The sequence below is a fragment of the Salvelinus namaycush genome, chromosome 12 (genome assembly GCF_016432855.1).
Source record: "Salvelinus namaycush isolate Seneca chromosome 12, SaNama_1.0, whole genome shotgun sequence".
Classification (NCBI taxonomy): Eukaryota; Metazoa; Chordata; class Actinopteri; order Salmoniformes; family Salmonidae; genus Salvelinus; species Salvelinus namaycush.
Genome location: NC_052318.1, coordinates 38,042,821 through 38,069,523, shown reverse-complemented (window position 1 = coordinate 38,069,523; position 26,703 = coordinate 38,042,821). Strand labels below are relative to the sequence as shown.

General features: G+C 42.1%; 2 protein-coding genes across 3 annotated transcripts; both read right to left on the bottom strand.

Annotated features, from left to right (window-relative positions):
• Positions 1–637: 637 nt before the first annotated feature.
• Positions 638–16,745, bottom strand: LOC120057202 (protein AATF-like). Of its 2 annotated transcripts, XM_039005702.1 has the most exons (12): positions 16,638–16,745; positions 15,764–15,940; positions 13,560–13,967; positions 12,931–13,068; positions 11,471–11,585; positions 11,099–11,297; positions 10,544–10,708; positions 9,300–9,383; positions 4,453–4,520; positions 4,262–4,342; positions 3,520–3,591; positions 638–1,141 (listed from the first exon to the last, which is right to left on the bottom strand). In XM_039005702.1, the coding sequence occupies exons 1-12, from the start codon at positions 16,720–16,722 to the stop codon at positions 1,078–1,080; spliced, it is 1,656 nt and encodes a 551-aa protein (XP_038861630.1). In that variant the 5' UTR covers positions 16,723–16,745; the 3' UTR covers positions 638–1,077. The 2 variants fall into 2 exon arrangements, with proteins under 2 accessions (XP_038861630.1, XP_038861631.1); XM_039005703.1 differs by lacking the exons at positions 638–1,141; positions 4,453–4,520.
• Positions 16,746–21,457: 4,712 nt separating this feature from the next.
• On the bottom strand, positions 21,458–25,475 carry LOC120056578 (LIM/homeobox protein Lhx1-like). Its single transcript, XM_039004768.1, has 5 exons — positions 25,306–25,475; positions 23,851–24,074; positions 23,074–23,348; positions 22,294–22,459; positions 21,458–21,831 (listed from the first exon to the last, which is right to left on the bottom strand). Exons 1-5 carry the CDS (start codon positions 25,473–25,475, stop codon positions 21,458–21,460), a joined length of 1,209 nt encoding a protein of 402 aa, XP_038860696.1.
• Between the last annotated feature and the right edge of the window lie 1,228 nt (positions 25,476–26,703).

The window sequence follows — 26,703 nt, the reverse complement described above, 5'->3', positions numbered from 1 at the left end:
TTGCTTTTTCAAGCGGAATGAAACGCGGCAAAAGCAAGATTGAGTTGGCATTTCAAACTCAACTGGAGTCACATTGCATTATTACAAAATGATTTACCATTAAATGGATCATCCCAACACTGGAATTCTGCCAAATGCAGTGAGGAAAAAGTATACTTGGAGAGACATTTTACTGACTACTCCGAAATGATATTCTCTTCTCATGCATCAACCCACAGATGATCAGTGGCACTTTTTTTTTTCAAACTTCAACAGTCTTAAAAGAGATGAGACAGATCAAACAAATAGTGAGGGATCCATCTCATCCCTTTTGTTTTTTTTCCCCCCCGTCTCACTTTCATATCGTCCCCTTGGCTCCAGCAACTCTATTACCATCCTACCAACAAATATGTAAGACAAATTGAGTTGCATACACCCAATACCCATCACAATTATGGGAGGCCCAATAAGAAAATGAGTCATTCGGTGGTATAATTGGAAATGTGCCTTGCCTGGTCTCTCCGGTCTCCCAGAGGGCTTTGCTCATTTGTGGAGGCACGCTAGGCTGGCTAATTCCAGCACTAATCACTGACAAACTGCAGCATCAGGCCCTTCCTACTCCTACTGGAGCAGAGAGAACAGGATTGTTTGGGAAAAGTTAGAGGAATTGCTTTATGCAGGTTTGGCATGGCTGCTTATTAGGTTGCAAGTGTTATCCCCCAAAAGTAAAAAAACAAACTCCACATTTAATCACCAACAAAATCTGCATTTGTTCATTTCTCCTCCAATAAGTCAGCAGGCATAAATCGCCTTGGTATTTATTCACAGAAAGAGACATTTAAAAGGGGATAATAGAAACAAGTTGGCAAAAATGTAGTTTTTCCTGACAGTATCAAAATGTGTAGAGAAAGCAGTCTCTTCAAGCCTTTGAAGCAGAGTCCAAACCAGTCAGGTCCAGTCTGAACTAACCTTGAGACTGATACTGTCCATAAGCTTTTAGAGGAGCAGGACTGGACCAGAGGAAGAGGTATATTGTGTTTATCTCCTGGGTTCTGTCTGCCTTCTGTGCTGTCCACTCTCCTGCTCGCTCAGTGCATGTCACTCCCGCACCGCACTTTCAGCAAACGAGTTCTTCCCGAATAGTGAGCGATACAACTCAGTCCTACACAAACAACAAAAATCCAAGTTTAAACACTACTTTTTTTCAAGAACAATAATCATGGTAAAAGTATTATCAAACCTGGCTGTCACCAACAGACTGAACAGTTGAATGTGACTAAAGTGGAAATCAGTGGGTGAGAGAGGGATGGAGAGGGGGGAGAAAGAAAGGGAGGATATGGGGGAGAGAAAGAAAGGGAGGAGAGGTTTCGATTCATCGGGAGAAGGAATAATTCCACATTCATGCGTCTCAACGACTTGACGGCACTTGAGAGACAATGCCAGTGACCCAGTTGCAGGATTCCAATTAGGGGGGTAATATGCAACAGTCCAGATGAGAGGAGAGACAAAGAGGGGTCTTTATGGAGCCCAGGGCCTTCTGATTACTGCGTGAACACAAGTGCCTGTCACTCTGTCTGGGGCTGGCCTGCCGATGACAAAGAGCAGACAAACACACAGCCAGGCAAGGATGGAATCAGAGGCCCCAGCTGCTCTGAACTGGACTGCCTTCCTGGAGACTCATCTCCCCTAACCAGCTCAGTCATTTCAATCAGTCAAATGTTCCAGTCCAAGTGGCTCTACTCAGACAGACAGATAAATACGGCCTAATTTTGAGACGGGGCTGGTTTAGTTTGTGTCCGACTATCTGCACATACAATTATTTTCTACATCCATAAAACATGTTCAGGGTATACATGCAAATGTACAGCAGGTGAAGCCTGTGTGTCTGTGCATTATGAAACAGACACTAGATGGCGGTATGTGATGTCTCAGTTAATTGTGTTGAGATTATTAAAAAGAGTCAAGGGAGTCAGTTGGCCTGCACTGGTCTTGTCTGAGTGCAGCCAGTCATGTTAAGACTGCTTGTGGGTCCACTTCAATGGGATAGGACAACAGCCAAAGCTCCCACACTGCACTGCTCCGTTTACTGCAGTGGACAACCATACCGATTAAAATCTTTTACAAAACTGGGTCCACTACAGCATAACCAGTCAGTGCAGGTTCCCTGTTCCTGTGTAATGTGTTGAGTTAAAGAGGGGCCTTGTGTTGCTCTCAAGGGGCAGCCAGCCTGTATCCAGCCACAGGAGGGACTTAATCCCCAATCCCCATTTGAAATGCGCCACCAGGGTCAAGGAATACAATACACTCTGATCATCACCACGTAATGCATACATTCTCATTCTGCCTGAGCTCGGTAAACATCGGGTGGGGAATACTGAGGAGGACCAGGATGACGGGGGCAGAAAACCCAGGCTGATATAGGACTGACCGTCTCTGTGTGCGCAATGGACAGAAGACAAGAGACAACAAGGGAGCTGAAGTGTGTTGAAGGTGCAGCCTGTCTAAAAATTGCATATCCTATATGTCACATGCCAATGCAGAAATGTGCCATGATGAATGTCTCAATACCTTCTAGAGGTCTTAAATGTGCCTGTCATGTATGCATGATACATGCATGTGTGCGCACATGTATGTTGTCTCTGTGTGCCAGCCCCCCCCCCCCCCCCCGACATTAACATTCATGGAGCCAGCGGAGCATGGCGGGCTGTGTCCGTAAAGCCAGCGCAGCGGTAGAGGAGAGCGGGAGGAGGGGACAGGAGGTATAGAGGGTGAGGGGGGGTTGGCTGTGCTAGGGCATTCATTCCCAAAGGTCAGCCAGTGTGGCTCTCTGGGAAAGGTCAACGGCCAGCCTGATGCAACGGCCATACATCACCATTATTACTGTAGGCCATTGATTGCTATGGAAATGAGGTGGGAGGTACACGCAGCAGGGCTGGGGAAGGGCAGCCCATTGTGCAGTCATTACAGTGTTTAGAATGCCTGTCGTCTCACAGCGAACACAACACAACACACGGCCTCCGCTACTCCACCTGCAGTATATACTGGAAGAGGACAGATAAGAGGGAAAGAGGCCAAGCCATTTACTGTCCCCTCCGTCTCAGGTGTGCGCTGAGAATCAATATGGGCCCACTAGCATGTGGAAACTGCGACACTCATTCTATGTCCTTTGTAAACTCACGTATAATAGGACAGTAAGCAGCCTACACATTACAACTGAAGAACCTGTTCATCTCAATTAGAAATCCCACCAACACTCACCGGCCAACTACAGAAGGTGGCAGATAATAGTACAGGGGGAACAATGCAGGTGTAAGAGCAGGCAAGCAAAGCAGGGCACAGGGATTTATGAGAGGGTAGCTGTCCAGGGGACAGTCATTTCAGTTGTATGGCTGTGACAGGAGAATAGAACACTGAGACCTGTGACTAACAGCCCCAAGATAAAGGAGGAGGTGATGGGTTGAAGAACAGGTCAATATTGCCATGCCAGTGGTGAAGTGCGCTGCCTTTACGCCTGTGATGCGTCAACAACAAGGTGCTCACCGTGCGCCATCATTCATGGAGGTGTGGTCGATGGGGGCCATGAAGTTCAACAGCTTACTGTGGACGTGGAACCTAGACAGACACAAGAAAGCACACATACACAAACACCATCAGAAATAGAGCACACACACATTCAATTATGTAACTGGTTTGTCCATTAATACATGTGAGTGTGAGTGTTTGAGTCCATTTGTTTGTGCTGTGTGCCTGTGTGTAGAAGATAAACAGAGAGAAAAACAACGGGTACAAAAGGCCCCAAATAAAAGGCTGACCTTTCCACTTGGAATAAATGGAGAAAACAAACGCTGTAATTGCAATTCTTCCACCGGCAAATAGTTTTATATGTATAAATACAAATTATCAATTTGAGTCCTCAAATATTTAATCAGGCCACATGGAAATGTAATTTACATTAACAGAGGGGGACATTTTCTATAAAAAAGATAATTGAAATAACTGAAAGAACTATAAATAAACTGGCATTTAAACCAGCATCGGAGGAAGTGAAATGTATTAGGTATTTTCATAAATTCTGTCACTGGAGCCTCCCTGGACAGAGAAATAAAGAGCTTGTTCTGCAGTGGACGGTAAAAACAGACCTAATACTCCTAACTGGCATAAATGGAACAAGACGTACAGGGAAACAATGAAACTAAATTATTCTGAGAGTTTGAATGTGGAGAAAAGGAAATATTCTAGTGAACCTGGATTTCTTCACCATTTCTCCGTTCCCTCCACTCACCTGACTTTGCGGCCCTTGCTGGCCTTGGTGTCCACTTTCTTCTTGATCTTACTGCGGAGCTTCTGAATGGCCAGCCATTGTCTACAAGAATAGGAGAGGCGAGGTGAGGGCCCCGATCAGAAAAACCCTAGAGGGGTAACCCCACATCCTAGCACCACACAAACAGATGCATGTACACACACATCGCTCACCTGCCCATAGCCACCTGGTCGTTGGGGTCTGCAGCACTTGTCTTACGTTCAATAAGCTCTCGCAGAAGCTGAGATAAACAGAGTAAGGGGAGAGGAGGGAAAGAGCGCAGAGTGGGAGACTTAGTTTCGCGTTTCAAAACAGTATTTAGTTTCGTGTGTGTAGACATCTTTATCACCCCCGTTCATTCACCAGAGCACAGAGCTCTCCCTCTCTGTCCCAGCAGCAAATCCTTTCACTTAAATCAGAACCTCTTCATCAGTGTCAGCCCAGCAGCCAATCCCAGGACCCGGGCCCAGACCTCCCAGTCTCTGCCAGAATTAACCACTGCTGAGCATCAGCCTCAGTTAGCAGAGCAGCAACATGCCAGGACCCCAGAGCATCATCATCACTGGACCTCACAGTACAACATCTTAATGAGCTGTGGTGGAGAGGACAGCTCTCATTCATCATAGTCACACAATCCACACAGTCCCACAGTACAGGCAGTGGTTCCACTACTCATCCATGTTGCTTTGAGTTCCCCCCCACAGATAGTAACGCCATGTCATGACTAACTGGACCATTTTGTTTAAAATCAGCCACCATGCAGCCCTCTCCCTGACCCCCATCAGAAGAGAGATAATCTTCATTAATGTCCCCAATTAAGCCCCCGGCTCTCCTCTGCTAGTATGGGGCTTGGTTTTTCTGTATGGCCAGCTTCCAGGCCCTGAGACGGGTGTACACTGAGTGTTCCCCTTAGTCACAGTGAAAAGATATTTACATACACCTTAGACAAATACATTTAAACTCTGTTTTTCACAATTCCTGACATTTAAACCTAGTAAAAATTCCCTGTCTTAGGTCAGTTAGGATCACCACTATTTTAAGAATGTGAAATGTCAGAATAATAGTAGAGAGAATGATGTATTTCATCCATCACATTCCCAGTGGGTCAGAAGTTTACATACATTCAATTAGTATTTGGTAGCATTGCCTTTAAATTGTTAACTTGTGTCAAACGTTTTGGGTAGCCTTTCACAAGCTTCCCACAATAAGTTGGGTGAATTTTGGCCCATTCCTCCTGACAGAGCTGGTGTAACTGAGTCAGGTTTGTAGGCCTCCTTGCGCACACGCTTTTTCAGTTCTGCCCACAAATTTTCTATGGGATTGAGGTCAGGGCTTTGTGATGGCCACTCCAATACCTTTACTTTGTTGTCCTTAAGCCATTTTGCCACAACTTTGGAAGTATGGTTGGGGTCATTGTCCATTTGGAAGACCCATTTGCAACCAAGCTTTAACGTCCTGACTGATGTCTTGAGGTGTTGCTTCAATATATCCACAAATTCCTCTACCTCATGATGCCATCTATTTTGTGAAGTGCACCAATCCCTCCTGCAGCAAAGCACCCCCACAACATGATGCTGCCACCCCCGTGCCTCACAGTTGGGATGGTGTTCTTTGGCTTGCAAGCCTCCCCCTTTTTCCTCCACACGATGGTCATTACGGCCAAACAGTTCTATTTTTGTTTCATCAGACCTGAGGATATTTCTCCAAAAAGTACAATATTTGTCGCCATGTGCAGTTGCAAACCATAGTCTGGCTTTATGGCGGTTTTGGAGCAGTGGTTTCTTCCTTGTTGATCGGCCTTTCAGGATATGTCGACATAGGACTTGTTTTACTGTGGATATAGATACTTTTGTACCTGTTTCCTCCAGCATCTTCACAAGGTCCTTTGCTGTTGTTCTGGGATTGATTTGCACTTTTCGCACTAAAGCACGTTCATCTATAGGAAACAGAAGGCGTCTCCTTCCTGAGCGGTATGACGGCTGCGGGGTCCCATGGTTTTAAAACTTGCGTACTATTGTTTGTACAGATGAACGTGGTACCTTCAGGTGTTTGGAAATTGCTCCCAAGGATGAACCAGATGTTTTTTTCTGAGGTCTTGGCTGATTTCGTTTGATTTTCCCATGATGTCAAGCAAAGAGGCACTGAGTTTGAAGGTAGGCCTTGAAATACATCCACAGGTACACCTCCAATTGACTCAAATGATGTCAATTAGCCTATCAAAAGCTTCTGAAGCCATGACATCATTTCCTGGAATTTTCCAAGCTGTTTAAAGGCACAGTCAACTTAGTGTATGTAAACTTCTGACCCACTGAAATTGTGATACAGTGATTTATAAGTGAAATAATCTGTCTGTAAACAATTGTTGGAAATATTACTTGTGTCATTCACAAAGTAGATGTCCTAACCGACTTGCCAAAACTACAGTTTGTTAAGAAATTTGTGGAGTGGTTGAGAAACGTGTTTTACTGACTCCAACCTAAGTGTATGTAAACTTCCGACTTCAACTGTGTACATATACACACACTATCAAAACTTTTAGAACACCTACTTATTCAACGGTTTTTAATATTTTACTATTTTCTACATTGTAGAATAATAGTGAAGACATCAAAACTATGAAATAACACATATGGAATCATGTAGTAACCAAAAAAATTGTTAAACAAAATAAATATATTTTATATTTGAGATTCTTCAAATAGCCACCCTTTGCCTTGATGACAGCTTTGCACACTCTTGGCATTCTCTCAACCACCTTCAAGAGGTAGTCACCTGGAATGCATTTCTTAAGTTTGAGCCAACCAGTTGTGTTGTGACAGAGGTAGAGGTGGTATACAGAAGAGGTGGTATACAGAAGACAGCCCTATTTGGTAAAAGACCAAGTCCATATTATAGCAAGAACAGCTCAAATAAGCAAAAAGAAATGATAGTCCATCATTACTTTAAGACACGGTCAGTCAATCTGGAAAATGTTAATCAAGTGCAGTCGCAAAAACCATCAAGCACTATGAAACTGTCTCTCATGAGGACCGCCACAGGAAAGGAAGACCCGGAGTTACCTCTGCTGCAGAGAATAAGTTCATTAGAGTTACCAGCTTCAAATTGCAGCCCAAATAAATGCTTCACAGAGTTCAAGTAACAGACACATCTCAACATCAACTGTTCAGAGGAAACTGCATGAATCAGGCCTTTATGGTCAAATTTCTGTAAAGAAAGCACTACTAAAGGAACCCAATAAGAAGAGGAGACTTGCTTGGGCCAAGAAACACGAGCAATGGACATTAGACCGGCGGAAATCTGTCCTTTGGTCTGATGAGTCCAAATTTGAGATTTTTGGTTCTAACCGCTGTGTCTTTGTGAAACGAAGAGTAGGTGAAAGGATGATCTCGGCATGTGTGGTTTCCACCGTGAAGCAGGGAGGAGGTAGTGTGATGGTGCTTTGCTGGTGACACTGATTTATTTAGAATTCAAGGCACACAACCAGCATAGCTACCACATCATTCTGCAGCGATACGCCATCCCATCTGGTTTGCGCTTAGTGGGACTATCATTTGTTTTTCAACAGGACAATGACCCAACAGACCTCCGGGCTGTGTAAGGTCTATTTGACCAATAAGGAGAGTCATGGAGTGCTGCATCAGATGACCTGGCCTCCACAATCAACCAATTGAGATGGTTTGGGATGAGTTGGACTACAGAGTGAAGGAAAAGCGGCCAACAAGTGCTCAGCATATGTGGGAACTCCTTCAAGACTGTTAGAAAAGCATTCCATGCCAAGAGTGTGCAAAGCTGTCATCAAGGCAAAGGGTGGCTATTTGAAGAATCTCAAATATATTTTGATTTGTTTAACACTTTTTTGGTTACTACATGATTCCTTACGTGTTATTTCAGTTTTGATGTCTTCACTATTTGATGTCTTCACTATTATTCTACAATGTAGAAAATACCAAAATAATTAAGAAAAACCCTTGACTGAGTAGGTGTCCCAACTTTTGACTGGTACTGTATATTTAAGCAATACGGTACGAGGCGGTGTTGTATATGGCCAATATACCATGGCTAAGGGCCGTTCTTGTGCGCAACACGGAGCTCCTGGATACCGCCCTTAACCGTGGTATATTGCCCATATACCACAAATCTCCGAGGTGCCGTATTGCTATTATAAACTGGTTACCAACGTAATTAGAACAGTAAAAATAAATGTTTTGTCATATCCGTGGTATGCGGTCTGATCTACCACGGCTGTCAGCCAATCAGCATTCAGGGCTTGAACCATCCAGTTTTTAATACATCTTGTTTCCTCATCCTTGGTCAGGACATAGGTTAGGAATATGCATATCTTGCAGTTCCTTAGTGAATGTAACTGTTAAAGCTCCATTGGCGCTACATAATGACTCTAATCCAGTGTGAGTGATTGCTCTGTTCACAGATATGGTTAATGACTACGCCTCCGTTGTACTGAGCAGTGTGGAGAGTCCTTATACAGGAGTCAGCATCACACAGACAGACAGACAGAGACACGCACACACACACAATGGTGATTTATGGCATGCACAAAGTTGCTGACTAAAAAAAGTTTAGGTAAATGCAAACATCAGCCCAGCTCCTGCCGTGAGAGGTTAGCCATATTAGAATGCAGGTATTACTGGAGCATGACTGGAGCATGGAGGGCTAAGTCCCACCGGGAACGGCCCCCGAGCTGCACTTCCGGAGCCTTCGGACTGGGGAGACTGAGCGGACGGTGTCCTCTGAAGGACAAAACTACAATAACAAGGGCAGTCCCTGTGCTTCACCCCACACAACGTAGTGCCACCCTATAGCTTGGAGTATCGTGGCAAGCCAGACTCACAACACCATGTGTAGAGGCACACTTTACCAAGATCACAGCAGGTCGAATTCTGATGCTGCCTATCTCCTGCACAATAGTCTCTGTCCACTTTAATAAGACAATAAAACATTTTAGGAATGGTTCAGTCCTTGAGTGTAGGAGAATGTTTCATGCAGAAGGGCTGATAATTACCTGGTGATAGAAATCATCATCATCAAAGATCTCCTCGTCCAGGTCTTTCAGATGCGTATTGGCTTTCAGCACCTGCTCTGTCCCCTAAGAGAGAAACAGAGGAGATAAGAGAGAGCAAAGGGATTAGAGAGAGGGGGGGAGGATGGGTGAGAGCCAGGGAGAGGGGGGGGGGGGGGGGGAAGAGAGAAAGCTCTCTGTCATGTAGCGTTGTGCAGGAGGTGAAGCCATAAACTCCAGATGTAACACCCCAGATAAACAGGCTGCTCTCCAGATAAAGTGGCACCTCTGGAGGAGGGAGAGGGATGGCTGAGCCGCGCGGGGCCCTAATCTAAAACTGCTGAAACAACCCCTCTCTCTCCCGTAATATATTAACCAACCTGCAAATGCTCCTCGCTTTGAATCATTTTGGGCCGCGACACTGCCTACATTTCAGGTTAGTATAGTTCAGTTGCTGGCTAGATTCAATTAAGATACAGAGATAAATGTATCCCACTCAGTTAATGCTGTAACAGCTTAATACAATTAGCTGGAAGGAATCTGACTGGGGGGGGTATCATGGTGACAGACTCCACCAACCAGAGCAGCAACCTGAACTATAGAGCTTCTTGTACAGTTGACCTAAGGGGGATGTGTTCTCGCTAGTACGGATACCAGCAGTCAAAAGAACGACACTTGGCTACATACACTATCTGGTTGCCTTCGCAACATGTTTTTAAAAATATATATATATTTTACCGCTATTTTACCCGGTAAGTTGACTGAGAACACGTTCTCATTTACAGCAACGACCTGGGGAATAGTTAGTGGAGAGGAGGGGGATGAATGAGCCAATTGTAAGCTGGGGATGATTCGGTGACCGTGATGGTATGAGGGCCAGATTGGGAATTTAGCCAGGACACCAGGGTTAACACCCCTACTCTTACGATAAGTGCCATGGGATCTGTAATGACCTCAGAGAGTCAGGACATCCATTTAACGTCCCATCCGAAAGACGGCACCCTACACAGGGCAATGTCCCCAATCACTGCCCTGGGGCATTGGGATATTTTTTAGACCAGAGGAAAGAGTGCCTCCTGCTGGCCCAGCAACACCACTTCCAGCAGCATGTGGTCTCCCATCCAGGGACTGACCAGGACCAACCCTGCTTAGCTTCAGAAGCAAACCAGCAGTGGGATGCAGGGTGGTATGCTGCTGGCAAATGTTACCTATCCTACATAACCCTCCCTCCTCCACTCCAGTCTCACCTCTCCCTCTGCAGTGGTGGTCTCAGGTACAGGGGCAGTGGCCTCTAGCTTGCCCAGGACTCTATACTCAGAGCGTCTGGTCTGGGTGCGTCTCAACAGCCTGTCCTTGTCCATTAGCACCTGTTCCACCTGGATCAGGATGTTTCTGTCAAATGCCCCAAAACCCTGAGAGAAGAGAAGAAGAGTCAGAAACAAGACCGTAACACAGTTACAACATCACTACCCTATGCAGAAAAAGGAAGAGCATTCGATTATTCCTAATGCAGTATGTCTAGTGAAAACACCGGAACAATGAAGGGGAAAAAATGACAATATGAAGTCTGGTTTTTAATTGGCATGTTAGCCCTTGGTTTATGAGAGCTATGAAATTTGAGTGCTGAAGTGTGCTTAGGGACGGATGGTGCCATTATGCACAGTGCATGCAGATGGGGGAACACACACTGCAGTGCAGACTGGTTAGGTGATAAGAGCTAAGCTCTGTGCAGCTGGTGCATGTGGACGTGTGTCCTTGCTTGGTGCAGATGAGTGTGTGTGGGGGGGGGGGCGGAGGGGGACCTTGCTGCTCTTTCCCATGGTCAGCTGGGTCTTGTCGTGCCATTTTTGCAGCGTGGCATCGCGGTATGGCTGGAAGTCAGCGAAGCGCTTGGCCATGAAGTCTGGGTACTCTGCCATCTCCAGCTTCCGTTTGGGATGACCTGTCGGTTCCACTGCTTCCTTCACTTCCTCTTCATCATCACTGTGAATCTCCTCCTCACTATATTACAGAACAACATAATACTCAACCATCAATTCTAAAGCCATAAGGAGGCTGAATTCAAGGGCATTTCAGAGAAATATTGCATCCTATTCACGTTAATCAGGACAGTGTTTCATGTGGCAGAGCACTTCATGTTCCGTCTGTGGACGTGGAGGAGAGGCCGTGCTGACCTGTGCGCTCCCCAGGTGTTGCCCAGGGAGATGGGCCTGGTGTCTGGGTTCTGATGGAGCAGCTGGTCCTGTAGCTCCAGTAGAGACCTCTGGAGAGCCTTCAGGGCTTTGTGACCTTACAGAACATCATAGAGAGAACATGCTGACAGGACCTTATAAACTAACAGAGCGATATGGGAACCAAGAGGGTAGAGTGAAGCAGACATGTTATGAACATAGTGTGGTCTGAGGTAAAGTTTACATTGGTCTTTATGAATTTGGGAAGCATCAGTTAACTGTGAAAGTCAATTCCTCAATATTAGCCTCAAAAATGTGTAGAAATACACTGAAGTTATGCCACATAACAATAGAAAATATGCCACATAACTTCACTTGTCCAACAAATCTATAAAGTATTGCCCCCAAGCAGGACTGATTAAAATCTTTGAGCAGTTCCGCCTCGGCTTTTGTTAGTCCACATCTTGTCAACATCCACTAAAACAAATTTGCGAGACTTTGCCCTCCAAATCATAGGGCGTAGGAAAAGAAAGGAGGTGGGGAACACTTATGATTCTGTCCTCTTCAACTTTAATCAAAAGTACACTGGCACGCCAGAGCCCCCTCCCTCCCTTTCATAATAATGGGCCGCTAAAAATTCAGGAGGCAGGATCCACATCAATCACTCGCCAGATTTGAGTCCAATGCAATAAATATGTAAATGAGGAGAAGCCAGTGTCTCGTAGCTTTGAGATCAGCGCGTGAAGGGGAAAAAAAGGAAAAACTGTATTAATTGCCCATGGCCAGCGGAATCCTACTACTGTAGGCATTGATTATAAAATTGTATGAGTGATTTGAGGGAGGTGGAATACCACCATGCCTTGAGCAAAAAATAGTATTAGAAGAATCAGGCCAAATCGGTCAGGTTTAAACAATAATGAGAGAAAGGAAAACTAGCTTTCACATATGATTCCACTGTGGAAACCAGAAGGATTAAGATATTTCTTACAGCAAAAGAGTGGAAATGTTATTTTGTTATGGCAATCTTCTTGTAGAAATGTTCTCACGGACAGCCTAGCCTATTACTAGACAAATAGTTGGAATTATTTTCTACCCACTAATTACTACAACAATAACACTAGCACCAACCTTGTCCATTATGATTCAAAATTCATGTTTCAAATGCCATTGCATTTAAAGTAACTTATTTTACGCACTCATGATCATTGCATATGCAGGCAAGCGATACAAATGTTCTACATTGTGTCTGGGAGATAACATGTCTAGACAAAACATTCAGTATTATGCCCACATCATTTACAGGGTTGTAAACTTTATTTGTAATGCATGTTATTGTCCTTTGCCATTTACTTTTTATTCAATTTTCCCCTGGAGAACAATAAAGTTAAATTCATTTCATATTGGTGATAGCTGTAAAATAAAAATGTAATGTTTAAAATGCAAGCAGAAACAAAAGCACTCACTATTCTTCAACGCTCCAGCAAACTCTGCTCCGCCCCTCTTCTTGAACTCTGGGAAGGTATGTGGTTGTGGCAGCTTATTGGCTGTCAGAAGAACTTTCTGCATTTTAATTCGCCCCTCAAGTAGCTGGTCCCAAAGAGCTGTGGAGATTTAATAAAATAAATGACATGGTTGTCTACTGAGAAAAGGAGGTGATAAAATGTGCTGAAAGGTAGTTTACCTTGACTTGTCAGAGTTCCAGTGGTGTTGGATAGTCATAGCCAGCTAGCTAACATAGCATCCCTCTGTTTGAGCCAGGTGTTTGAATAGGCAAAACTAGCTCATGGTGAGAACCATGAGCCTCCTAGGTTTTGTATTGATGTCAATGTACCCAGAGGAGGACTGAAGCTAGCTGTCCTCCGGCTATACCATGGTGCTACCCTACAGAGTGCTGCTGAGGCTACTGTAGACTTTTTTGCAACATAGTGTGTTTTAATCAATTATTTGGTGACATGTGATTATATTTAGTATAGTTTAATCTAAAAAGGATAACTTGAATGTTTTACTATTTTTATTTTTTTATGAAATTCACTGAGGATGGTCCTCCCCTTCCTCTGAGGAGCCTTCACTGGCCTATATCACAAATACATACCAAGTTGATCTTTCACAGCTTTCCCTTTCTCCACCTCTTCATCCACTTTCTCTTTAGAGAATGTCATCACAGCTCCCACATCGTCAGCTTCAATCTCCTCCTCTTCACTCTCTCCATTCTCATCACCACTTTCTTCATCATCATCATCATCATCATCTTCGCTCTCTCCAAGATCATCCATTCCCTCTGTTAGCTTATGGAAGTCTGTCACTGAGGGAAGTGTGATGTCAGTCTCCTTCAGCTTAGACACCAAGCTTTTCATTTTAGCGATGTCATTCTCAATCTCTTCATCATCATCTCCATCTTCAGCCTCTCCATCCTCCAGATCAGCATCGTCATTATCTTCCTCCTCCTCTTCGTTTTCATCATCATCATCATCATCATCATCATCGTCGTCATCATCCTCTCCTAAAAAGCCACATTAAATTTGAATGACAACACCAGGATTCAATTTTAGATTTGAAGTAAACTAAGAAAAGAAAAAATGTAGCAATTCTAACTAATGCAGGCAGATAAGGTTGTCGATGGCCTTCCACTCAGCACCTGAATAACAGTACGGATGCCGTGTACACAACATCCTAAATGCTGTAATCAGTTGTCTTCAAGGTTTAAATTGATTGCTGCATGGCCCCGTGTTTGACTTGCAAATCTCTGCCTTAATCAAGGCATTTTGTTTGGATAAACAGGGATTAGCTTGATTAAAAACAAAGCTATTCCTCCACTGAATAACCCAAAAAAACAGATCACTAGTAGATGTAGGCCTAAGCTATTATACGGTAATAAAATGTCTACACTTGATATGACCATGCACAGCTGAGCATAGAATAGAACTGGACTTGATTCAATTGTAAATAAGGAACCTACATCATTCCATTAAAGCTATGGTCTCCTGTTCGCCAGCAATTTGCCTTGTGGTACTAATCTAGGAGACATTACAACATTATAGAGTCCAGTGTGGCATGAGGCACATTTATTTCTATACTGAACAAAAATATAAAACGCAAGTTGGTCCCATGTTAAATGAGCTGACATAAAAGATCAACCGAAAATGTTCCATACGCACACAAAAAGCGTATCTCTCTCAAAATGTTGTGCACAAATTTGTTTACGTCCCTGTTAGTGAGGATTTCTCCTTTGCCAAGATAATCCATCCACCTAACAGGTGTGGCATATCAAGAAGCTTATTAAACAGCATGATCATTGCACAAGTGCACATTGTGCTGGGGACAATAAAAGGCCACTAACGTGTGCAGTTTTTTTCACACAACACAAAAGCACAGATGTTTCAAGTTGAGGGAGCGTGCAATTGGCATGCTGACTGCAGGAATGTCCACCAGAGCTGTTGCCAGAGAATTTAATGTTAATTTCTCTACCATAAGCTGCCACCAATGCCGTTTTAGAGAAATTGGCTGTACTTCTAACCGGCCTCACAACCGCAGACCACATGTAACCACACCAGCCCAGGACCTCTACATCCGGCTTCTTCACCTGCGGGATCGTCTGAGACCAGCCACCCGGACAGCTGAGGAGACTGTGGAGTATCTCTGTCTGTAATAAAGCACTTTTGTGGGGAAAAACTCATTCTGATTGGCTGGGACTGGATCCCAAGTGGGTGGGCGTGGCTCCCAAGTGGGTGGGCCTATGCCCTCCCAGACCCGCCCATGGCTGCACCCCTGCACAGTCATGTGAAATCCATAGATTTGAGCCTATTGAATTTATTTCAACTGACTGATTTCCTTATATGAACTGTAACTCAGCAAAATCGTTAATTGTTGCATGTTGAGTTTATATTTTTCAGTATCGTTCATTTTGAACCAAATGGTGGTCAGTTACATATTGTAAAAGTGCCCCTTACAGAACCACAAGAGGGCAGAATTCTACAAGTGACAATTTTCAAATGCAGTGCCAATAAATAAATACACCATACCTTCCCCCATCCTAAAAGGTAATCATGTATCTGATTGACTAAGTAAAATGAATGTTACTACCCTATTGCTTTTTCCAAGCCAACTTTGTCAGATCGACAATTGGGCTAATTCCATGGATAGAAGGAAAAAGGGATGCATTTCAAGTACCCAAACCACAGCTCTCTGTCAACTTTCTTGACAGGTTCTTTATTTATTTTCACCCATGGTCAGCTGCATTGACTATCCTACATATATGTTTAACATTATTATAAATTACACATTCATGTTCGTACTCACCAGACCCTTCCATCTCCTTCAGCAGGTTTTTACGAGATATTGCCTTGCCCAGGTACCGTTTGTCTGTCTCTTCCAGCAGAGTGATAGCTTTCTTCCGGAGCCCACTCAAGGTAACCACAGCTTCTTCCTCATCATCATCACCCTCATCAAACGCTTCTACCACCTTGGCTTTCGTCTCTGGAAGGAATCAAAACAGTCAGATTGAATGACCAAGAGACAAGTGCCCATAGTCTTATCTGATCAATATACAAAGTGGCTGGCAAGTTATCAGAGCCAGCATGTTAGAGATAGGCTAACTCAGACGACTTGTCTTTAAGAGAAAGACAAGTCAAGTTGAATAACTATGACAGGATAAAGCACCTCTCCATAATGTCATGTTCATGTGTATATTGACCCGCAGCCAGGGTGAGAATACTAATCACAACATCAAGCATAATTGCTAGCAATTAATGAATATGAGGTTTAGAGAGAGCGACAAAAATATTAGCTAGCTAGTAACAGCCAACGTGTCGTGAAAAAAATCAACATAACTAGCTAGCAGCAACAGTAGTTGCTAGCAGGATCAGCTATTAGAATGGCGCAGTGCAGTGGCTCCCGTCCTACATTCATTGTGCTCTGTTTGAACCTTCAACAAACACATGGCTATGTGGACGGTTACCAGTTTACACGGTGGTCATCAGAACAGGTTATGGAGAGGTTTTTGGTAAATTGGTGATTTCAGTGTGCTAGCTTGCTTGCTAACTGTCTAGCTTGCATGCAGTTGCCACGCGCCTACCTGGCGTGTGTGTAATGACTTTATACATAAAAACGGAAACATTGTCTTCAAATCGAAAGCAAAATATACCTGTTAAACATGACAAACAGTGCAATATACCTTCATCGTGATCGTCCTCTGGATCTGTGAACTTGGGCAAAGGATTTAATAAATCCTCGAGCTGTTGTGATATGTGGCCAGCCATCGTTCAATGTACTCACTCACAACTCACACATGTTACGCTTACGTCATCAAGACGCGACTCACAGATAGAAATAGAATAATAGAACTGCTACAGCGCAACTTCAATCAAGCAGAGGTTGTTTTTTAGCCTACGCAATATGGATTACTGAAATAATTAAGATAATGCAGTGTGGATGACTAATATCCGACTTAATTGTAGTTAAACACCGTAAACCCTGTAGGTAAAGTATAACATCTACTAAATGGTAAATACATAATCGACTTTCTATATGTTGAGGTAGGCCTACTTCTATAATTACAGTGCCGCCGCCGCCACAGGGTTGTGACTGACAATATTTGCTGTCAATTCATACATGTAGGACCTAATTATCATGTTAAAAATGTAAATACTGCATTTGGTGCATTTGAGAAACAAACAAAATAGATATCACAGTTTCTTAATTTACAGTAGCCTACAACTTCCGTAATGCAAGGCATCTCTACAAACCCAGATGCCGCTTATTGAGTCCTGTATCTTCTCAAACGATCTGATGTCAATTTACCTGTTGATGGAGAGCTGAGCAGCAGCGGAGATGTCGATGTGGCCCTCTGTGTACTGTAGTCTAATCAGTGAGTGGATTATGGCCCACTGGGCACACTGGTTGAATCAACGTTGTTTCCACATTGAATAGAAGTTGAATTGACGTCTGTGCCCAGTGGACTAGGTCTACTGGGCTTTTTATTTAGGAAAATATATAGTTTTTTATTTCAAGAAAGAAAATACATTGTTGCAACCACATGTTTTACATTATTGGACTATGGTGATATTCTGTACATGAATCCCCGGACGCTGAAAACGTGGATGTCGATTAAGGCAGCCCCACGCACCTCTCTGATTCAGAGGGGTTGGGTTAAATGCGGAAAACACATTTCAGTTGAAGGCATTCAGTTGTACAACTGACTAGGTATCTCCCTTTCTTACCTGCACACACTAGACACACTTTACCATGTGTAACCAACAATTGGGCTTGTTCGAAATTGCAGCCAACAGTGTAGGCAGCTGCCGACTGACTTATCTTCAAAGAACATTGCATCATAAATAACTACTCATTATTAGTTGTAGATCAGTGTGTCAATCACAATTTACCCATGATACATTACAGTTTTGATGCTCTCGAATATGGCCAATTCCTCTTAAACATCACTATACCTTATATCAGTTAGCAGGATAGCCATCCTTAAAGGGGATGTGCAGTCAATAACGTGATTTCCTGTTTTTTTATGATATTTCCACACTATAAGGTTGAAATAACCCACTGAAATTGAGAAAATTAGGATAATGCCCTTTTTGTGTAAGAGCTGTTCAGATGGGATGGAACTTTTGGCCCACATCATGACATCACAGTGTTATCTGATTATAATAGACCAATGACTGTTCATCTGGGTAAGAGGGTCGGCTCTAGACCATCCTATCAGCCTGTGCATGTACAGTGCATTTGGAACCCTTGACTTTTTCCACATTTTGTTACATTACAGCCTAATTCTAAAATGGATTACATTTTTTTAAATCATTGTCAATCTACACACAATGCCCCATAACAACAAAGCGAAAACATGTTTTTAGAAATTGTTGAACATTTAAAAATAAAAAAACAGAAATACCTTATTTACATAAGTATTCAGACCCTTTGCTATGAGACTCGAAATTGAGCTCGGGTGCATCCTGTTTCCATTGATCATCCTCGAGACATTTCTTCAACTTGATTGGAGTCCACCTGTGGTAAATTAAATTGATTGGACATGATTTGGAAAAGCACACACCTGTCTATATAAGGTCCCATAGTTGACAGTGCATGTCAGAGCAAAAACCAAGCCATGAGGTCGAAGGAATTGTCCATACAGCTCTGAGACAGGATTGTGTAGAGTAAACAGATCTGGGGAAGGGTACCAAAAAAGTTCTGCAGCATTGGAGGTCCCCAGGAACACAGTGGCCTCCATCATTCTTAAATGAAAGAAGTTTGAAACCACCCGGCCAAACTGAGCAATCGGGGGAGAAGGTTCTTTGTCAGGGGGTTGACCACGAGCCCGATGGTCACTCTGACAGAGCTCCAGAGTTAATCTGTGGAGATGGGAGAATCTTCCAGAAGGACGACCATCTCTGCAGCACTCCACCAATCAGGCCTTTATGATAGAGTGGCCAGATAGAAGATACTCCTCAGTTAAAGACACATTACAGTCTGCTTGGAGTTTGCCAAAAGGCACTTACAGGACTCTCAGACCATAAGAAACAAGATTCTCTGGTCTGATGAAACCAAGATTGAACTCTTTGGCCTGAATGCCAACTGTCACGTCTGGAGGAAACCTGGCACCATCCCTACGGTGAAGCATGGTGGTGGCAGCATCATGCTGTGGGGATGTTTTTCAGTGGCAAGGACTGGGAGACAAGTCAGGATCGAGGGAAGATGAACGGAGCAAAGTACAGAGAGATCTTTGATGAATACCTGCTCCAGAGAGCTCAGGACCTCAGACGGGGCAAAAGTTTACCTTCCGACAGGACAATGACCCTAAGCACACAGCCAAGACAATGCAGGAGTGGCTTCGAGACAAGTCTCTGAATGTCCTTGAGTGGCCCAGCCAGAGCCCAGACTTGAACCCGATCGAACATTTCTGGAGAGACCAGAAAATAACTGTGCAGCGACACTTCCGATCCAACCTGACAGGGCTTGAGAGGATCTGCAGAGAATAATGGAAGAAACTCCCCCAAATACAGGTGTGCCAAGCTTGTAGAGTCATACCCAAGAAGACTCGAGGCTGTAATCGCTGCCAAAGGTGCTTCAACAAAGTACTGAGTAAAGGGTCTGAATACTTACGTAAATGTGATATTTCTTTTTTTTTTTTTCAATATATTTGCAAACATTTCTAAAAACCTGTTTTTGATTTGTCATTATGGGGTATTGTGTGTAGATTGATGCAGATTTTTTTAAATCCATTTTAGAATAAGACTGTAAGGTAACAAAATGTGGAAAAAGTCAAGGTGTCTGAATACTTTCCGAATGCACTGTAAATATCTTCACATTTGTTTCCTAATGCCCACACACTCAGACTAAGCATTTCCAGGGCCAAAGGAAGCTCAGGGAAATAAATGATATTAAAAATACATTTTGGAGTTATTTTCATGAAATAAACCCACACAGTGATTTATTAGACCTACCAGTGATGATTTAAAAAAAATCAAATGACAGAACTTTAAGCCCTTTACTCACCCTACCAATTCATTAACATTACCGTCTGAGATCAAAGAACTGTATTTTATATAATGTTTCCAACAGAAGAACTGAGTTTCCTTTAGCTTTGCTGCCCAATCACCCTGAAACCCTTAGCAAAAACACTTACAACTGATCAATTTATTCTGATTGATGAAAGGGGGACTGCTGACCACAGATTGCACATTTTTAAACATGCACTTTTAAGTTATCTTGTGCACTTTGCACTGTTTTAACGTACGTTCTTTGTAATGTTTTATGTTGTGTCTCATGTGTAACTATATGCTGCTTACTTGGCCAGGCCTCACTTGAAAAAGACATGTAGATGTTAATGAGACTTCTCTGGTTGAATAAAGGATGAATAAAATATACAAATCTTTCAGTTTTTTCAACATGTTTTATTATACAGTGAATGGTCTTATATGCACTGTAGATCACATAAGCTTAGGTTTATCAGAACAATAAAATACATCATATGAGAGTTGATATTTCAAGAATATAGCAGCTGCTGGTGGCATATTTGACCATCAATGTTTAATCATTGGGACTTTCATGACACAAAATAAAGCATTTTGCACAATGGTTGTTCAATTCAGTGATCTGCTTGAAGTCTTTCAACGTTAGACATCCTCATGAAAGAAAGTTCTACAATGTAACTCATTCGGTTAAAAAATGCTACTACATTTCTTGTAGTATGTTCAGCAATTGATGATACAAAGCACTTACAATATTGTGCTTTTATCCTTATTTGGCAACTGTCTATTTGTGTTTTTACATTTCTTCAAAGTAAACACAATAATACAAACTAGCACAGTGAGGAACCACGACCATAATATAAATAGAATAAATACAAAAGTTTGGTTTGTTGCTTGAAAGATGTTCTCCATCTGAATCGAGAGGTTTCAAACAATGCTGATATTCAAACCCCTGAAGTACTGTAAATATATACGTAAACAGTTGACTGTTCTATGTCCACCTCAAACCATTGTCCATCGATTTTTTTGAAGGTTGACTTCATCTTAAAATACAAGTTATTTTCTATTAAATAAAGGGTTATACAACTTTTTTAAGTTTTCCTTTTGAAGGCAAACTGTCTAGGATTTGGCAAAACACAGAAATATACAGAGAAACAAAAAAATGTATTGAGAAATAAGCACAATTACCAAAGCCATCATAAAAGCTTTTGGTCAAAAATCATTTTGATCTGATATGGAGACCCTATAAAAACAAAAGATCTGCTGAACGCTCGTACAGCATTCACCATTATATGACTGCATTGGAGTCTAGACTGTTACTGTGTGTATCTTGAAATAAAACTGCAACATCAACACAGCAGTACAGGAACTTGGAGACAGGTAATAAATTAAATGCATATACATTTAACTAACGAATGAATGAATAAATAAATAATATAAATTAAACAAGGATACTTGCTCAGGACTTAATTTGCCTCCTAAGTCAATAGTTAACCTTGGCTTCATAATGTCTTGTGGGCTACCAGACAGTGCCTTCACTCATCTCTGAGGAGGGGTGTGACAGTTGGTTGCTGTAGCCGCTGCCGTTGAGGGACAGTGATGTGAAGGGTGTGCTGGGGCCACACATCTCACTGGAGATGCTGTGCATTGACCCAGGTCCGTTGGGCTCTGGGCTAGGTGAGTCCGCTGGATGGTGAGATATGATGTCATTGAAGCACTGCACCTCACTGGATGGGTGATGCCCAGCCAGGTGATGGTCCATGCCCCCTAAAGGGGTGCCAGCGGGGCCAGAGGAGAAGCCTAGGTCCCCTGGGGTCTGGGCCTGTGACGATGGGGGGCCTTGGGTGTAGTACTCAAAATTTCCTCCAGGCCCATAGTATTCACTCTGATAATCTGCAAAAATATACACCCGAATAATTATGAGAAATGCTTGTGTGGTGAAAATAAAACTATAACAAAATGTATTATACTGGTACAACGCCACGAGAATGTCATTTGAATTACAGAAAAGTTAAACTAATACATTTCCTGTAGTATAGAGTTAATTTGACATAATAGTGACTTGCAGGATGACAGTATTATAAAAACTTAAAACAATGACAACTATTGCCTATAATCGAAAAAAACGTATCTTATTTTTAAATGTAGCCTAATTCACACAGTATGCCTAAACCTATTGCCAAAAAAATCGATATAAAATGCATTAAAACACCTCTGAATAATGAATCATATTAGGAATTAAAACAAAGTAAAGGATTAACATACGTGAATGGCTCTCATAGTCAAAATTATAATCTGATCATCTTTAAACACAAAGTTATTTGGGTGGACCATGGTCAATATACAAGAACTTACCACCATAGTATGAGAAATGACCGTTGGGGATCAGCTCCCCGGGTTCGAGTCGGTCGACCAGAGTTCTCATTCTCCTTGGACCGCGGAAAAACGCGTGCCTTCTTGCACCCAGCACGCTTAACTGCTTCATGCGCCGCTCTTTAGACCGCCGGTTTTGGAACCATACCTGCACACCACAAATAACATGAAAAGAGATGATTAAAATGAAGTTTATACGCCGGCCAAATGTTTTTTTTTTGCATCAAAAATGTATGCAGCTGGTCTGATGACATGTTGTGAGATTCCATTTTAATAATCATGACGTGATTAGCCTATATAGGCCTAGTATACCTATGCGGGTCCTTGGCTCACCTGTCACTGTTTAATGATCTTTAACCCTCAGTTTATCTATCGTCTGTTTCGTGAATACCAGGGATTTAACAACTCAAATTACAGGATACAGGTGATTTGATAGGATAGACTTACCGATGTGTTGTCAACCAATGGCCTATAGGGTTTTCAGTCACAATTACCACAACATATACTAGTCTAACAATTACAACATAATGATACCTAATGAATAGGCTAATTTCAAAATCAGAAAACAGAGTCATTTGCATTGATATGCATATAGATAGATGTCATAAAGCATTAAGAACGTCAGGAGAATGTGTGCATCTGCACCACTTTCGTGGTAACCAGTCTGCATATCTTGCCTTCTACCATTATTGACGAAGGTGCCATTGTTAAAATCTATCTGATTTTACATGTGATATAAGCTAAAGGGAAATAGACTCTTACCTGGATTACTCTCATGTTGAGCCCTGTCTCCTGCGCCAGCTGTTCTCGGATGTGTCGGGTGGGTTTTGGCGTGGCCGCGAAAGCAGCTTTGAGGACCTCCAGTTGCTTGGCTTTGATGGTGGTTCGCGGCCCACGTCGTTTCCCCCCTACGTTCTGCTCGTCGTTTTCATTGCTGCCCACCTCTTTATCGGATAAATGTCCGATTTCCGAATCTTTACTATCATCCTGTGGGTCTTGGGAATCTGGAGATAGACTTGGGTCACTGCAAGTCGTGACTGTGAGATGAAAGAAAGACGAAATGAAATGATTTGAAATGTATTCGTATGTCTTTATACTCTTTAACAAATAGACAAAAAATAAGCGTCAAGAATACAGTATCATTATTAGGATATTATTATTATTAATATTGTTATTGTTAGCATTAGGCAATATGCATATTAGCCAACTACTTTTAGTCCTATTATTATTGGTGGTGATGATAACATTAATGAAGAAAACAATACATTATCATTCCTATAGGCCTAATCATATTTTAGCTTTTATATTTTTCATTGTCATCAACAACACTGTTTAGATTTGTACTGTTATTGGGCCTATCCGGATGCTGTTATCATAATTATTTTCGAACTACATTTTTTTTTAAATAAATGGAATATAAAGCAATAGGAAAAGTGAGAAAATAATGATTTACAAGAGGCTTCAGAAATATATGGAAATATAAACACGGGTTTGCGGTTCCTAATTGTGATGTTTTTCAAGTCATGTTATGTTCCATACCTGAGAGGAGGGTTGTGTCCTTTCCGTTGCTGTTGCTTAGATAATCCTCTTTACAAACAAACTTAAATTCATCTAGAATGTACATTTCCTCTCCGGTGGATAGCTGTTTGTTACACATCATACACGTGAAACAGTTCAGGTGAAACACTTTGCTCTTTGCCCTTCGAACCAAATCGTTGGGCGAGATCCCCTGGGCGCAACCTCCACACTTTGTGCCAAATCTCCTAAAAGAAAGAAAGCAAAAAATAAATACCATCAGCGACTTAACATTGCAGAGCAGACAGAGTAGCAGCAAAGAGCTACAGAAAAGATTCACATCAGATTACCAACTAAATGGCATCATTATTGGCTAAATTATAGATGTTTACACAAATGACATGCGTTTTTCATGACGCAAAATACCTGTATTTTCAGTATTTTTATGCTACAAATCTTCTTGATGAGATTCCAAGTGATTATAATGACATATCAATTTCTTATGCTTTATTTTAAACGTTGATCTGGAAATTACAGGCTACACTGATGTTGGGCCTGCCTGCGAGGTAACGAAAGCCAGCCACTATATTCATTGTACGTGGGCCTTTTTCACACAGATAACCAGTTACTCAACCACCGTAAATATAAGATCCTAGTTTAGGTTTTTAGGCTAAATAAATTGTTATAAATAAATATATATATATCTTATATTTAGACCTACGTGTTGTATAACAATGATTACCTAAAACTATTATTCAAGAAAGTCCACACCGTTTATTATTAGGTTATTGAATGGAAATAATTCAAACATTCATTAAAAAAAACGTTCCATTATTGAAATACATCCTATTTAATGCTTGAAAATAACAAAGCCACACTTAACTGTTCAATTTTGCAATGTGGCCTATTTATGTAAATATATGTGTATTCAAATAGTTAACAAACGCGTGTGGACTGGAGGTCTGTGATTGCAGTGTGGGTTTTTTCAAGCTGATTTATTATTCAAATCCACTTATCACATTTTCACTAGAGTCTCAACAAACAAACGGGTGTGCGCCGACTGATTGAACTGAGGCGGGATACACTTCCGTCAAGAATCCTGGCATAATTCTCATCCCCGCTTGTCTGGCAGCCTTTCCTTGTAAACAAAGGACGATTTCCTTGAATCTGTCACAGAACATGGTGATATATGCTTATAATGTATCAGCTTTTGGTGGATCACCACACATAATCTGGGCATCCTGTCTCTGGTTTGTTAAATTTATGTCGCTCATGAGGATAGATTCAACTATATCTAAATTGACACTAAGCATGTAACCATGTAGCAAAAAACATAATCTTGCAATAGAATTTAGTAATTATAAAACTTGTATTTTACATCATCTGTTGTTCATTTGCATAGTTCTGCTTAATTGGTACCCATTAGAAGCAAAAGCTATTCCTCACAATATTGAAAGCCATGTGCCCAGGTGTGCTTACCTAAAAAAGTCGTTTTTGCAGTACAGTCTCCCTTCCCGTGAAAAACATTTTTCTGTCAAATTGCATTTACAGTCACAGCACTGTACGCACTTAATGTGCCATGGTCTGTCCAGAACATTGAGTAGAAACCTGTCCAGAATAGGTCTTTCGCAGCCGGCACAGTGAACCATGTTTGGATAATTCCAGCTATTCCCAGGTTGAACGTCTTCCCTGTTTGTCCCAAATCAAAGCGATGTGTCTCCTTGGTTGCTTTGTTGATTTGGAGAATGACCTGCTCTAATCCACTCCTTCGACAATCCAGAATATGCAGCTCATCCAGACGAATCTCTTAACAATGAGTTAGCATCATCATATCCTGTGAGCTCAAATATTATTGCATTCCTCTCGCATGCACAGGACAACCATAGGCTATACAAAATAGTATCAATAAAAACAAAAACGAACAAATAATTTAACAAAGTGAATACATTTCACAAGCAAGAATGCAAACTTGAGAGCAGCAAGGCCTTCCCTTGTCCATCAAGATGAGCCGAGAGGAGCGATCGTAGGCTAATATGATTCAGTGAATCTGAACAGGCATCATGCCACTACAATTACGCACGAATACATAACTGCCACACAGCCAATGATTACTGCCAAAGCAGAAAACTACAACAAATATGATAAAATCTGTTCAATTTCTTGTAAATTCTGTAATATTCCTTCGATTCTTCGAGTATAATGCACTCTTTAGTCCAAGCTTCAGTAATATGCGTGCCTCTGAAAACGCAAGAACTAGCCTTTATCCGAGCCTCCTGACGTCATGTTGAAACAACACCTATCAGCAGCTTGCTATTGGAGTGGCAATTACCGTGCCCTCTAAACTCTGCCGTACACTAATAGGGAACAGAGGACTATTGCCCCATATCTTTGAAACGGTCGTATTACGGTCGTATTATTTTAGAAAAGCAATTTTCCCTCGATAAAGCAAGCATATAGCCTATTCCAGGTCGAAGCGCAGCTAGGGTCTCCGGGTAGGATACATTTAATAAGGTACAGTAGTATTTCATGAAAACAACCGCTTTTCTTGTAGCTTAAAGTCATTTTGGCAGAGGAAACGAAGTTCGTTTTCGCCTAACAGTATTTGTAAATATCACTTAGAAGTCTATCATTATGGATTGGCTTATATAGTTTGTTTTCACGTCTTTAGAGAGGAGAGAAAGTGAATAACGCGGACGCACTAAAGTTCACAGATCGATTCATCAAACGGATATGTATATCTGACACAGAGATATTTAGATTGTTCAATTAGAAACATACGAATAAACACCGGAAATATGTGACAGACTTCTCACTTGTCTTTGAAAGGAAGGAAACCAACCCACCTCAAATGTGGCAAAAGGACAAGGCAAAACGACA